Below are 16,237 nucleotides of genomic sequence, written 5' to 3'. Positions count from 1 at the left end.
AAAAAAGTTATGATCAAGATTAATGTTTGCTGGGGGCAACAGGAATGCCAACATGACTGAAACAATACTTCTATTTTTTGTCAAGCTGAAAAGTAGTGTGTGGCCACTTGATTGTTTTTGTTCGCTGAATTATAGTTTTATATATGTTATAAAGTAGTGTAGTGTCTAGTAAATCCTGCCATTCATAGTTTATGGTTGTTTTGAAGCCCAATCTCAGGATCATGTACTACGACTGTTTTGTCTTACAGCTAAAACTCTTTCAGCTTTTTGTGTTATGTATCCAGTCTCCAAAATATTGACCTTTTTGTTTATATTAATATATTTGGAAGGAATAGGAAGAAACTCGGTCGAACGATTTACCATAGTCCACACTTATATACAGTACACAATAGTTTATAGTTAAATGATTTAAATGCTTTGATACATGCGTATGTTATAGTATTCATTTTTGTTTTCAAATGAAGGAAATTAAATCATAATCATATATGAAATATTTCAATACATTTTACATGAAAAAACTGCAGTTTAAATTGTTCAATAGTGTGCTTCTTTGTGTAGAAATTGTTATTTTTAAAATTATTTCTGTCACCAAAAAAAGATTTTAGCGCATATTTTCCTCACACAAGTTATTTCCTTATTTTTTTACTTATGTTCTTGCTCTGTTTTTTAAAATTATTACTCTGTTTTATGTATGATTTGTCGTTCAACTTTTTTTACTCTCCGTTTTGATTCAATAAAGTGTTTCACTGTTATTCGGAAGAAAAATGTATTAATTATTACGATGTTTTTGTCATATATATATGTAATCTTCATTTGTTTATTTCATCATTTAGATAATTAAATTCTTTGTATTAAAACTGAAACATGAACGGTTTCAACATATCCTAACATAATTTGTGTGTTTTAAATGATTTTAAATCTTGTACTTTTTATTTGGGTGTAATTTGTTTGGGACAATCTACATTATCAGTTGTTCTTAACTTCCATCTGTAGTTAATGCATAGCTCTATACCTGCACTTAGGCGCGTATGTTGCAAAAATAATTTGTTTTCTTTCAATTTGGTTCATTACAAAATGTATTGGTCTGTTCATTTGTTGTGTGTTTTGACTAGTTTCTGCCATACATATGCACAGATTCAGCCTTATTTTTTTTGCACAAATTCTTTGACATTTTCATATTCCTGTGTTACTTTCATTTTATGGGATAAACCTGGTGATATTGGGATGTAACATAACACATTTTAGATTTCTTTATATTGTTTAATAAATGTTTAATATCATAGATGTAATAAATAAATATTGCACTAAAATAGCAAACAGATCTAAAGATGTACATCATCAACACAATAAACAGAATTAACATGATCACAAACAAACAGAAAACAACATGATCACAAACAAACAGAAAATAACATGATCACAAACAAACAGAAAATAACATGATCACAAACATAATATAATCACATGATGTTTTTCTGGTGGGACATTTACTGATTCTCTTGGATATCACACACCAATGAAAAGCCAGAATCTATTAAAACAAAATCAATTTGTCAAATTGTAAAAAAAAAAATAAGCAACTTAAAATTTAACTAAATGTGCAAGTTTAAATTTACATTAACAATGATCGGTTGCCTCCATATGACCTACATGTGTCAGGGAGATTGCCAATGGGGTGAAAATTATGTTATCAAAGTGTATTTACTAATAATTATTAAAGACTTCATAACAGAAGAATATAAATGTTCCCCCATTGTTAAGGGATAGAATATTTTGTTTTTCTACTGGCTAAAATTTCCACTGGTGCATGGACCAGTTCTATGGAAAGTCACCATTAAGTGCCCCCCCCCCCCCCACTCCCCCGAGTCAGACAAGTTGGGCGTGATATTTCCACATGTGAAGCAATGTCTAGAACATTCATTATGGCCTCAAATATCACTCTAACAAACACTTGTGTCATAAACTGGTAGTAAATGTAATTTCAATTCCAGAGAATTTAATATTACTTAAGGCTCCAACTCCTTACACATAATTCTCTACCTCCTACATTGCACCCCAAGATAAATCCTAAAATATAAAGTCAAGCACAGTTTTAACTTGGCACACATTTTCATTGAAATGAGATCTACAAAGCTGTAAACAAGGACTGTAAAATGGATAAGCAACATAACATATATGACAACTAAACCCTTAAAGCTGCATGCCTCCAGAAGAGTCAAAATATTTCAATAAAATCAAACCTGAGTAATATGTACTACAATTTTAGGAAAAGTAAAATGATTCAAGATTCAAGTAATATTTTACATGTTATGTGCGGTTAATGACTGATTTTTCAGTATTTACGACTATATTTTTACTGCGATACTAACACAGTAAGGTCTATTTATACACATTTAGACCACTTTTTGGTAATTTACGTGGGTTGAAAGTGCCATTTATAATGTGTAAATTGCTGCATTTTGGTTATTTCACAATAGTATATATTTAAATACATTTTCAATATTTTCATGAAAATTGCGTGAATCTGGAGGCATGCTGCTTTAACCTGCTAAATTTATGTAATAGACTCGCCCACCAATGAATCTGGACCAGTCCATTTGAATTTTATGTGGTTTCATTAAAGGCCCATTATGCCACAGAAATGCATTTATTCTTATTTTCCAAAAGCTTTTTATTATATGCCCGAAAGGGCATATTATGTTATACCCCCTGGCGTCCGTCCGTCCGTTAGCAATTTGTCCGTTAGCAATTTGGTTTCCGGAGCATAACTTAAGTTCCATTTGGCCCCCAATGTTCAAACTTCATAGGATGATTGTCCATATTGGGTAGATGACCCCTATTGATTTTGGGGTCAAAAGGTCAAAAGTCAAGGTCACTATTACCTTGATACTGAAAACAGTTTCCGTCCGTTAGCAATTTGGTTTCCGGAGCATAACTTAAGTTCCATCTGGCCCATAATGTTCAAACTTCATAGGATGATTGTCCATATTGGGTAGAAGACCCCTATTGATTTTGGGGTCAAAAGGTCAAAGGTCAAGGTCACTATTACCTTAAAACTGAAAACAATTTCCGGAGCCTAACTTAAGTTCCATTTGACCCACAATTATCAAACTTCATAGGATGATTGTCCATATTGGGTAGAAGACCCCTATTGATTTTGGGGTCAAAAGGTCAAAGTCACTATTACCTTGATACTGAAAATAGTTTCCGGCTGTTAGCAATTTGTCTGTTAGCAATTTGGTTTCCGGAGCATAACTTAAGTTCCATTTGGCCCACAATGTACAAACTTCATAGGATGATTGTCCATATTGGGTAGAAGACCCCTATTGATTTTGGGGTCACAAGGTCAACGGTCAAGGTCACTATTACCTTAAAACTGAAAACAGTTTCTGGAGCATAACTTAAGTTCCATTAGACCCACAATGTTCAAACTTCATAGGATCATTGTCCATGTTGGGTAGAAGACCCCTATTGATTTTGGGGTCACAAGGTCAAAGGTCAAGGTCACTATTACCTTGAAACTGAAAACAGTTTCCGGATCATAACTTAAGTCCATTTGACCCACAATGTTCAAACTTCATAGGATGATTGTTCATATTGGGTAGAAGACCCTATTGATTTTGGGGTCACAAGGTCAAAGGTCAAGGTCACTATTACCTTGATACAGAAAACAGTTTCCGGAGCATAACTTAAGTTCCATTTGACTCACAATGTTCAAACTTCATAAGTTAATTGTCCATATAAGGTAGAAGACCCCTATTGATTTTGGGGTCAAAAGGTCAAAGGTCAAGTCACTATTAACCTTGATACTGAAAACAGTTTCCGGAGCATAACTTAAGTTCCATTTGACCCACATATTCAAACTTCATAGGATGATTGTCCATATAAGGTAGAAGACCCCTATTGATTTTAGGGTCACAAGGTCAAAGGTTAAGGTTAAGGACTTAAGTATTAATCAACCTACATCTGTAAAATTTGATAGGATTAACAGCTAATTCCCATGTCTAATGAATGCTTTATCCTTACTAAAAAAAAAAACTTTCGGGCATATAATGCTCCGCCTAGCGGTGCTCTTGTTTTTGATGTCTGGTTAAATTTTCTTAAAAGTTAATCATTGGCCAATAACCTGAATTATCTTTTTCTTCTGTTGCTTTTTGGGATTGTGATGTAGTATTTTGTATGAAAGTCAAAATACTACTTTGTTTACATTTTGCTACTTTTATGCCCAATAATTTCACATTCAGCACTACTTTCTTCAGGTGATATACATCTAAAATGCTCTTAAAAAATACCTAAATGATATTAAACATAGACATAATGTGCCTTTAACAAAGTACAAAAACTGAGTGCCAACACTGCAGTGCCTGGTCAAGATTTTAAATATGTTCAGGTTGGCCTGGGATGGTGATCTACACTACAGTTAAAGGCTAATCACTTTGGGTTTCAGCAAGTTAAGGGAAACGTTAAATGCCTCTAAATTTGATGGAAATATAATTAAAATTAAGAAATGTTTATAATTTGAGCAAGCTAACAAGAAAGGCATTAAGGTAAATATGGCAGCTTGAATATATGGCAATGTGTGAAATCTTTAAAAGCTGTGCACAGCTACATTGTATGTGGAAACCTACAAAAAATATAAACATATTGACATAAAAATTTAAACCTACATATACTTTTTGAACAATTTGAATAAATAATAACCATGACCCAAGCTTGTAAAATTATGACCCTGTAAACATGACCCTTGGCACCTGACAGCTGTACTTTGAGCTTAAAACTTAAAAAGTAAATAAGCTTTATAACCTAGCCATCATCTTTGTTCTAAATGGGAATTCAACTGATGTTTGTTTACATAAATCAGTTAACCCTGTGTCAAAGACTGTCTTAACATAAAGGTTATATAAAGAAAACCTCTGCAAAAAGGTAATAAAAAGAATATCTGACACAAATGGCCATCTCTAAATCAACGAGCGGCAAATGACCTGTTTTAAATGACCACCTGTTAAACGTCAAAGTTTCAGTTTTTTATGATTTTACTATAAGGTTATCATCACACAAGTGCCAATCTGAATTTCTCATTAAGCATTGGAAAACATGTGATATGTAAAACTTTTCATTGTAACCATTCACATAATTGTTGAAGATCTTCAAAGGTTGTTTGAGTTTCCATGTTACTAGTAACAAAATCTGTATCTGTTGATTCTACCTGCGTTTGAGTCTCAGTCTGTAATAATGGTTCTATAGTATCTAGAGACACAGTCTGTGTTTCTGTTTGAACTCTGACCTTTTCATCTTTTTCACCAAGTGGACTGTTCTCTGAATGATCTGAGTTTCTAGAAGCATGCACCTTTCTAACAGACTGTGTTCCACTTTTATTTAATGATAAAGGTTCCCTAAAACAAGGACTGGTTGAAGATGAAACTTGAAAGCCAGTCTTTCCTTCTACTCCAACATCACTATATAACTTTTCATTTTTGTTGTAAATAAAATTATCATCTGTGCCAATTGAAACTCCAACACACGCCCCTGTGGAGCTACTGGTTCCTACATCAGCCAAATTACCTCCAGTGTATGTATGGATGGTGCCGGGCAATAAAGGTTTATCTAAAAGTCCAAGACTTGCCAAATCATCATCGTTCAATGTCTGGGTTTCCATATTAGTCATAACCATATCAAGAAAGTCAAGCCCTGCCCCCACACCAACTGTTTGAGTATTTGAATCAATAGGCTCTAAATTCTCAAAAAAACTGAAATCAACTGTCTGAGTATTCATATCAATGGTATGGGTATTTGCATCCAGGAAGTCAAGCTCACTGGCTAGTTCACACGACTCTGTCCCTATGTCCTTTGTACTTGTTGATATACTTTGATTGTTGCCTGCACCAAACAGAAAATCAGCACTGTTGTTAAAAATTCCGCTTGACTGTAGTAAATGGTCAAATTCAGATGCCGACATAGCTTGTGCCCCCATATCAGTCATATGCCCTTGTTCTATATTGGTGAAGTGACCTTGACCTTGTTCTATATTTGTGAAGTGACCTTGACCTTGTTCTGCACTTGACAAATGACCTTGACCTTTAAGGAAATTTTCTTCAAAAGGATCTACATCTGATGTAGAATAAGAACTGTGTTCAGAGTTTTGCTTTGTGGTCAGTCTGGATGCAGCTGAACCAATATGTACTCCTTGAAGAGGTACTGCAGTATATTCCGGTATGTCTGTAGAAGTTTCTTGCACATTTTTATCATTTGTCATGGAGCCCTGACCCTGCATTTGTCTTGCATTTGATGGCATCACATAATTTACAGATGTAGTTAAATTTTCATCATAAATTTGTACTGTATTATCATTAGGTTTCAAGACTGTCCTGTTTACAGGCAATGTATTTTCGTTACATACAGGTTCTATCAAAGCAGTGCCAATATTATCAGTTAGAGATTCTTGCAGTGTTTCAGTGGTATAATAAGAACTTGTTTGTCTACTAAGAGGAGCTTTGCTATGTCTCTCCTGCTGGTTGACAAGATATGATTGTAGTGTTTGTGTTGAAATTGATGGTGGTATATCGGTCATGGTTTGGCTCTCTGCCAAATTATGTGACGTCTCCGCCCTAATGTTCTGTTGTTTTACTTGGCTAAACGAATCAACCAGAACTGGCTTTGGCTTTTGTATACCTAGTCGATCATGTAACAAGTCATGTTTGTAAGGTTTCTGTGGAGTGACTTGCGATGCCACGGTCTTCTTTTCTATCTGGATATTCGCGTGTCTGAGAGCTGTTTCTATGATGTAATCACCAGTTGTTTGTGTACTATTTACTGTAGGCACTCCTTTTTTCTTGATGAAACTTACAGAGGTCTGGATACCAGTGGTTGATTTCATTTTCTTTCTTCTCGGAGATGAAGGATTAAATTCTTTCTGCTGACTAAGCCTTCTTTTGACCAAATTTTGCTTCTTTGCTTTATCATTCCAATTTGAAGAATAGCTACCCTCTGTCAGATAATGTGAGTCAGGGGTCATTGGAATAATGACTTTTGTCTGTTCATTTGGACTGGTTGAAACACATTTTGTGTTCTGATGTGTTAATGTTTTGCTATAGAGAGTTCTATTTCCCTCTGTGTCATTTTTATTAAGGTTCAATGTATCTACTCCATATATATCTGTCTGAATCAACACATCCTGTCGTACAGCTGATATCACATGTCCTCCACCTTCATTGACCTTGACATCTGGCCTTACTCCGGAATAGACTGGTTTTTGTTTGACTGGTTTTGGTTGTATATTTCTATTTGGCTTGACTGGTTCCTTAGATTGTACAGGCACTAGTAACATAGGTTGTGTGATAATAGTGACCACCGGCTGAGTTGGACTAGGCTTACTACTGGCATTTCTGAAACAAAAAGATAATAATATCAAAGTTATTATGAAATATTACAAAGCCTGTTAGAACATCTAAAACTGTTTATATCATCCTATCATCTGATAAAACAAGAGATCATCACCTTTTTTCCTATTGACACATGAAAGGAAAAGTCAGGGCTTTTTTTCCCTTTTATAGCAGGCCCCTCGGAAAAATTCTTTAAAATAATGCTGCTTTCCCTTGCAACAAGGTTTTTCATCCCCTTTTGCAAAAATACAAAGGTGTTTCATCTCAAAATAAAATGAAGTGCCTCTTTATCAAACTGTGAAAAACTAGAAATGTGTCCATAGGACACGGGTGCCCCCACCGCGCCACTGTTCTGTCAATCTTTTTACTAAGTCAAGGGAAATAACTCTACAAATACTGGATAAATCCACAAGCAAAACCCCAGGTGCAAATCTAAAATATGCTGAGCCACCTGCCCATAAGGTTTAATGACTATGTCAAATCCTTTTTGAGAAACTTGCAACACAAGTTGAAAATTGCAAAAATTTTCTAAGTGAAGGGCAATAACTCTAAAAATACTAAATAAATCAAGACGAAAATACCTGGTGCACAAATGCACATGCTGATCAACATTCCTGTAAAGTTACATGACTCTAGGTCAAATACTTTTTGAGTTACGTGCGACACATGTTGAAAATTGCCAAATTTTACTAACTCAAGGGCAATAACTCTGAAAATACTAAAAATATCCAGAAGAAAATACCCAGGTGCACAACTACACATGCTGATCAACATTCCTGTAAAGTTTCATGGCTCTAGATCAAATTCTTTTTGAGTTACGTGCGACACAAGTTGAAAATTGCAAAATTTTACTAAGTCAAGGGCAATAACTCGTAAGAATATCCACACGAAAATACCCAGGTGCACAACAACACATGCTGATCAGCATTCCTGTAAAGTTTCATGACTCTAGGTCACATACTTTTTGAGTAACATGCGACACAAGTTGAAAATTGCAAAATTTTACAAAGTCAAGGGCAATAACTCTAAAAATACTAAATATATCCAAACAAAAATACCCAGATGCACAACTACACATGCTGATCAACATTCCTGTAAAGTTTCATGACTCTAGGTCAAATACTTTTTGAGTTACATGCGACACAAGTTGAAAATTGCAAAATTTAACTAAGTCAAGGGCAATAACTCTGAAAATACTAAAAATATCCAGATGAAAATACCCAGGTGCACAACTACACATGCTGATCAACATTCCTGTAAAGTTTCTTGACTCTAGGTCAAATACTTTTTGAGTTACGTGCGACACAAAAGTGAACGGACGGACGGAAGGACGGACGGACGGACAAGGGTAAATCTAAATGCCCGCCACTAACGTGGGGGCACAAAAAACATGAAAGTCTTAGATCAAGTGAAAATTAAAGAATGGTGATTGCAAAACTGTTACATGAAATAGCAACATATATGTTTCTTCATTTTTTTTAAACAAAGGAGTTTAATCAATTCTGACATTGGTAGATGAAACATATTCCAACACTGACAGCCCCACAGTTGACATGTTATCCCCTTCTCTTATGCCATTATGTTAAATTAAAACAATTAGCCAACATTAGTTCAACAGTTCTATTATGACAGTTACATCATACATGTTGTTTTTTTTATACTTGTATAGAATGTCTTACTTATATGTGAAAATTTCTATAGATTAAAAAACATCAATCATTATATACATGTATGGCAGTCTGTAATAAAATTTACTGTACTTACTGTTTCTTATCAGCCTTTTGTTTAGTCTGTCTCAAATATTCTTCTGGGTACGAGTGAGTCTGTCGTTTACAGTGCGTATGTAGAGCTTCCTTTGTTGTATATTTCACAGGACATGTGCCACAGCTATACAACACGCCACAACGTTCCTGGTGCTGCTTTAAGTCACGATCTGTTAAGAATGCCGAGTCACAACGTTTACACAGGTATTCTCTCTCTGCATGAACTTTCAAGTAATGCTGGAATATAAAATTTCTTTAAAATTAAGTGATTTTAAAAAGAAATTATATGATTAACATTTATATTATATAAGATTATATTATATAAGATAACAAAAACTTTTGTAAGTCCTTTCAAAATGTTTTAAAATTTTTATTTAAACATGATGACAATAATCTTACTTGTTTAAAAAAAAATTGATGTTTTTCCTGAACTTTGGAAAAGTGTGTTGAACATGCACTGTTTTAAAGAGTTGTCAGGGAGCTGAAAGCAAAAATAACTGCCTCATGCATTTTGTGCTACTTCAAAATTTGTGGTATGTAGCCTTGTTGTATGTGACCAACTCATATTTAAAACAATCTCAGTAAATGTAAGGATATGACAACCCTGCTAAAACTTGGTTACAATGAAACCTTACCTGTTTTACTAAACTGTAAGCATTAAAATACTTCTTGGATCCTTCACCATACATACACAAGTTGACTGGACAATGAAACCTAAACACTGTTTTATCAGCTGACTTTCTCTTGTGGAATAAACATTTGTCATTGTCAGTCTGGAAAAAGATAGAAAAATTAAGTACATGGATTAGTCTAAACTGAAAAATGAGCACATCAATCAAATTTAAACCAAAAATACAAACCAAAATGATCATGTATGTTATGTCTAAAAATAATCATTCATTCATGTCACTGATTTAAATAATATGTTTTGTCATTATATTTTAGTGGGATGAAGTGCCACAAATACAGCAAATTATCAAATAAATGGTACGGACTGTAGTACTTTAAACCAGAAACTTCAGTAAATTAGTCAATGCTTCCACGAAAAATGGAGGTTCCTGCTCCTAGACAACACAGGGATGCCAATATGACTGTGATTTGAGAAAAAAAAATGAAAGCAAGGGGGGTCATGGGGGCTATATAGGCCCCCATGCAGGGCAAGGGCAGAGCAAAGATGGGGTCGAGGATTTTCATTCTTTCCGAAGGTCTAAAATTCATTTCCTTTTAGTGCCTTATCAAACATTTTCATTAACTAATATCACTTTTGCTAATCGGCAGACATTTTTTTCTTTGAGTGACAGACTTCAACAGAAAGATGCTATGTTATGATTGGCCAGTATACAGTACTGGACACGCGAAACCCGCACAATTCGCGTATTCGCGGCGAACTCTCATGCTTTATAACGCGAGCGAATTCGCGGCAACTTGAGACAATCGCCGCGAATTCAACTCGCGGCGATTTTGCCGTGAACATTTGCCGCGATTCGCGGGGAATAATACATGTTCATTTGTATAATAAATGTAGATCTATTTATAAGTGTAGTCTGTGAACTTGAAACCAGATATACATGTACAAGTACGAAAATTAATTAGTAGATCTACATGAAGTTGTATCAAGAAAATCTTGTAATTTGCTAAAATGCCCTTTCTCTATTTATCTTTTGATGCCAACAGCAAATATAAATAACCACGGCGAAATCAAATAACACCGTTAAAAACTTTCCGTGAATGGCGGAATCATGACCTCAATGTATAAATGCGATTATGCGACGCAGTACAAGTATGCGGCTCCATCTGCAGGTAAATAGTGTGCATGTACACGTGTAAAACTATTTTTAGGGGGGGGGGGGGGGGTACATATTGAGTTTAAAGTAGAGATATAAAATATAATATATGTGTAAAAAGATATTTAGTTACATAAAAGATACATAATTGATACGACATTAAACTTGTTCATTTCTAAATGTAGTGGATCACCGGGACATTTCGTTCTCTCGGGTGATCATTACTCAATTTATTACACGTTTGTAAAAAAATAACACACGCAAGATTTGTCTGCTATAATTTCTGAATGGCGGATATTTGCACCCCTGTTTTAAAAATGTTAAAATATTTAATTGTTAGTTACCGAAAATTATCGCCGATTGTTGAAATTCCATAGCGCTAAAAAGACACAAAAAACACTCGCGCAAAAAGAAGCATCCATAAATAAAAGGAATATAATGTTTCCATTGTTAAATAATAAATACAAATTTACACACGAAATGACCTCTGACAAATGACTGGTCGGCTCTTCTGAAGAATCTGTGAATCTTTGATGTTTACACACCTGTAGTTGTTGCCGAATCATCAAAGAAATGCGACACTCGATTGACTTTCACCTGTTTTTTATATATCAGAAAAAAACTGTCATTTCTTTTTGTCAAGGAATGATTACACATGTTTAATTATTGCTCACGTAAAAAAAATGTTGGATATTGATTGTGTCAATTATTGACATATTATTAATCGTAAGTGCATTTTGATTGTGATATTTTATTTACATTTTAAATGATCTTGAAAGATATTGTGCAATACTTGTGTCTGCTATCAAAACAATAATGCATATGAAAGGATATTTTTTTTCGGTCAATTTTATGACCACGCTTCTACCAGAAATGTTTTATTGCATGGGCTTATAGTATTTAATCAGTGTCGTCAGTCATAAAACAAACGAACATGTACCCCAAAGCACATTAAAATTACCACATGGTAAACTAGTGACCATATAAATGCTTTACAAATATTCATTAATTTGAAAAAAAATTTTAATCCCGTTTCCACACCTTAATTTGATACGTGCTATTATTAGTTAATTCAACTTAATTGCCGCGCGCATGCAGTACTGCGTGACGTAAGGAAAATATCCTTCCCTGGTTGGTCGCTATTTATGTAAATACTTTAAATAGTAACACCCTAATTTTATGCACAGAAAGCCCAAATGAATGATCACTCGTTACTTTACATATTAAATGTGTGATTTAACTCCGATTTTATTTTTGTTTTCGAGGGAATTTTTTGGGTCAAATGCCCTGGCTGATTTTGGGGGAATAAAAAAAATCTGATTTGCATCTTGCTACTCATCACCTACTCATGCACCTGGCATTTTTTTACTCGTGAAAAATTGAAGGTAAAGAATGTCAATTTAAGTGATAAAACTTTTTCAATTTTAAACAATCATAATTAGCGTATTAGACGTAATAATTAGTTACACCTGTGAATCGGTGCTAAATGTCGATTTGCATTGTTCTAAAAATAGAATATGTGCGAAAGTAAACAATGGATTTTAATTACATTTGTATTATTATCAAAATAACAATTGGACAATTTGTTATCGTGCGTTCTTTGATGTAGTACCAATTACCTTTTGTAATTTCAATCTCGTTTTATTGTTAACTAATTTTCACCAGCACCTGATTGCTTTGTTTTAATATACAAAATGTATACGCTGTACATGTTCAAATGCTAAATATTTATAAATATACAAGACGTTTACAAGATTTTTTAAAGTTTTCAAAATTAAAGACCACGGGAATTAAGGACCAAGTAGTACTTTCTAATACAATTATTGCTGAAGATTCGCCGTAAATTACGGCGATACATCGCGGCGATTTTTCGTGACCCGCCACGAAATTCGGCGAACTTGCACGCGGCGATGTTTTACCGCGAAGTGTCCCGTCGCGACATAGACTACACTCGCGGCATAACGCGACCTTTGCGGGTTTCGCGTGTCCAGTACTGTATGTCATGCTATTGTTCATTGGCTTACTATAATAGTTACAGTAACTAAACATATTCTAAAGGTGGTACTGTCTACATACACATGTATTTACAATTGGATAATAGACGGTAGCAAACTTGGAGAAAGAGATTTACATCATTAACAAAAGTGGTCCTGGAGACTAAGAAATATGTGAAGATTTCACTTAAAAATTGGCATTCTTGACAGCAACAAATACTGTTGCAATTATCAGCCTTATTATTGTAGCCGCCATTCCCAGATCAATTTGACCACACTATGTGTCGAGACCTTCGTGAATAACTACAGATCAACCAGAGGCTACAGAACTCGACCACGCCTCTTTCTTCTACTGTATGTATTTAGAGGACTCTCCTCACTATAAGAATAAAAGTGTTGTCAGTTATTTCAATATCAGAATAAAAATTTATCGAATGTACAAATTGACGTATCCAATAGGTTAATTCACCTCATTTTCTATCCAACACGAAAAGAAGAAAATGGGGTATCAGATCTTATAATTTGAATAAGATCTGACAAAACCAAACACTTTTTCATTAAATAATAATGCTGGACATTGTAGAAAAATGGTTTCTTTTATAAATATGTCCCCATCAATAAAATTATGGGCTCATAAAATAAGGTATTCGCGAACGAAATTTTTCATATTTTCTTCTATGGTATTTTCCAACAACCAATGAAATCGAAGTATTCTCAAATTAACAGAAATTAACAGAAATACAACAATATGATTGGTCACAACTATTGTGTACAATAAAAGGTTTATTCTTTTCTATTTTCGTAAACTAAAAGTACTTTTCGTCTCGTTTAACATCATTATATATGGTGGTTGGTCCATCTATCCGATTCTGATAAAGGTTTGAGTGATTTATTAGTGCGTGGTCCGCGAGCTCACATTTTCTCCAGCAAAAAGATGAATGTACTAAGATATAATCAATGCCGTAAAATGAAACTTTACAAGATAAATACAAGGTAGTCTAACTAGACAAAACTTTTTGATGTATTAGGTTAAGACGCGAACACATTAACATTACGCGAGAGGTAGTTGCCTAAGTTATATACTACAGTATAGGATACTGTATGTAAGTTTCGACCATATATTTTTACGTTTTAAATTTTTGAGTCAGTGCACAGCCATTGTATAAAGTGTACAAAACCTATTTTAAGTGTTTATTTTTAAAAGTGGCCCTAATAAGTGGCCGTGAAACGGTGCTATGGAGAAGTTTATTTATTTATTTATTTTGTAATTTTATTGCTATGAAATTTTAATTGAATAATTTCTTAATTAGGCTGTGCACTAGACTATTTTTACCATACAGTCTCATGGTTATTATCAAAATTGGGAGGTGCTGGCTACAGTTTACCCATAATGTCAAAAAAGACTCCATATTGTATATATCCCTTTGCCCCCCGCCCCGTGTTATTTATTATCTATCTTTTTTATTCCTGTATATATAAACTAGTATCCTTAATACTAGTAAACGTGAACCCGTGCCCCCATATGGAGCAATACGTTTATCACGGGTTCACTCAAGCATGAGATTTTCTTAAATATGTTACATAAAGACTATCTCATCACATTATGGGTAACCAAGTTATTATTATTAGCCATATTTGGGACTTAGATTTTTTCTTATTCTTCTATGAATTGTTTAAGTAATAGAAGATTAATTATTATGTGTGATATCTAGATGCATAATAATTTATAGACCATGAGACAGTGATAAATAGATAAGGCCGTTTCCACCACATTTTAACTATCATATTTGTTTTAATTTTGAAATAAAGTTGGTAAAAACACGTATACATTGGATGCAACGGGCACCTGCTAAATCTCTATCCCGTTCGCGCGACAAACTTGTCGAAATAGGTCAATCCAAAAATTAAGAAAATTTGCAAATTATCACAAAATCGGATTGACCTCCTTATTTTGTAAACAGAGAATTTTCGGCCAATGAGAACAAAGGAGGCAATCCTCTCTAAACCAATCAAAATTAACTTTATAAAGCGGGTGTTCGGTAAAACTTACAAAATTTACAAAATTTTAAAACAAACTCTGCTAATTACAAACATGTAATTAATAATATGCATCCCAATGTATACGGTTTATAACATGTAAATAGAAACCAACATAAATAATAGACAGCCCACATTGAATTGGTCAGAAAACGTTCCTGACATGCCTTCTTCGCAAGTATGCGAACTCTACAATTATAGGTAATATTTTAATTTTTCTTAAGTTATACTAAATATAGATTGACCTGTTATAAAAGACGGTAACTACTATAAACGTCTTGGCCAATTTTAAAATAAGTGCTTTTTAATAATTTAATTTTAGAAGTCTTAATCTTAGTATGGGATTGCCCCATCTTCCTCCCATGGCAGAGGTTGTACGTAGTGACTACCCTGTCATGGGGGATATGGTATGCACATAAACACATGTACGGATATAACAATAAGTAATTAAACATCAGCTCCCCCTTTTTTAAAGGTTATAAATGAAGTATATGCTCGCCCATATGGTCTCTTTCCGGTGGCGAGGGTAAACAAACCCAAACACACACACACACACACATTTTATTGATGTTATAACATTCCTGCAACAGCAGTCTGTGCTTGTGCAGGATAATAACCCTATACATGTGTATGTCTTACTCTTACACCTCTGTGAATACTCAAAATTAATCCTTGATCATTAGATCATAGACGAGCATCTTAGACACTGTTAGACAAGTAAGAGACAAATGAACGAACCTTTATAAGGCCATGGGATTTCACTGTGTGCATTCTCAAGGCCCCACTGTGTGCAAAACTCTTTGTGCAGCCATCTTCAGTGCAAGAAACTCTGCCTTTTGTTGTCAAAAGCTGCTGTTTGGTTGGTACAACATTAACAATATTTTCAGTTTCCATTTCATCTTAGTCCAACAAAACGCTTTTTCCAATCATTCAAAGGAGTCAGACTTTAATTAAACTACCAAAAAGACTTTTTTCACAAAAAGTTGTAAATCACATTCAATGTTTAAGCTATTTTAAATCTCACCTTATTTCTATGGCAATGAAAGGAAAATTAAATTTGATTTGACATTTTCTAAGGTGATTATTGCAATAAAGTATTCAGAATTCTGTTAAAATGCGTATCATAAAGTTTGGAGAATAAAAATCTTTGGGTTGAAAAAAAATTGTTCCGGTTGATGTGTGTTTACTTCCGGTGAATTTACATTGACACATTTGACATGTCAACACAAATTTGTGCTTATATGCATCATGCATGAGCTGTTAAACAATTTTTTTATGAG

At 34.1% G+C, this 16,237-nt stretch overlaps 1 protein-coding gene across 1 annotated transcript; it reads right to left on the bottom strand.

Moving 5' to 3' along the window:
- Positions 1-4,670: 4,670 nt before the first annotated feature.
- On the bottom strand, positions 4,671-15,908 carry LOC132747818 (uncharacterized). The gene is made up of 4 exons (XM_060737326.1): positions 15,696-15,908; positions 9,778-9,915; positions 9,144-9,379; positions 4,671-7,382 (listed from the first exon to the last, which is right to left on the bottom strand). The coding sequence occupies exons 1-4, from the start codon at positions 15,849-15,851 to the stop codon at positions 5,114-5,116; spliced, it is 2,799 nt and encodes a 932-aa protein (XP_060593309.1). The 5' UTR covers positions 15,852-15,908; the 3' UTR covers positions 4,671-5,113.
- Between the last annotated feature and the right edge of the window lie 329 nt (positions 15,909-16,237).

This window comes from Ruditapes philippinarum, unplaced genomic scaffold (assembly GCF_026571515.1).
Source record: "Ruditapes philippinarum isolate M1 unplaced genomic scaffold, ASM2657151v2 ctg12856_1_1_1_1, whole genome shotgun sequence".
Classification (NCBI taxonomy): domain Eukaryota; kingdom Metazoa; phylum Mollusca; class Bivalvia; order Venerida; family Veneridae; genus Ruditapes; species Ruditapes philippinarum.
Note: the sequence above shows the minus strand (reverse complement) of the source record. Positions and strands in the feature narration are given on the sequence as shown.

What these genes read in the sequence shown, in the direction of transcription:
- LOC132747818 (XM_060737326.1), bottom strand. Translation starts at nt 15,851, where the DNA reads ATGGAAACTGAAAATATTGTTAATGTTGTACCAACCAAACAGCAGCTT. An exon ending in AATCCCATGGCCTTATAAAG is followed by an intron (nt 9,916 to 15,695) that starts GTTCGTTCATTT and finishes ATCTTTTTCCAG; the next exon opens with ACTGACAATGACAAATGTTT. An exon ending in CTTACAGTTTAGTAAAACAG is followed by an intron (nt 9,380 to 9,777) that starts GTAAGGTTTCAT and finishes TTTATATTCCAG; the next exon opens with CATTACTTGAAAGTTCATGC.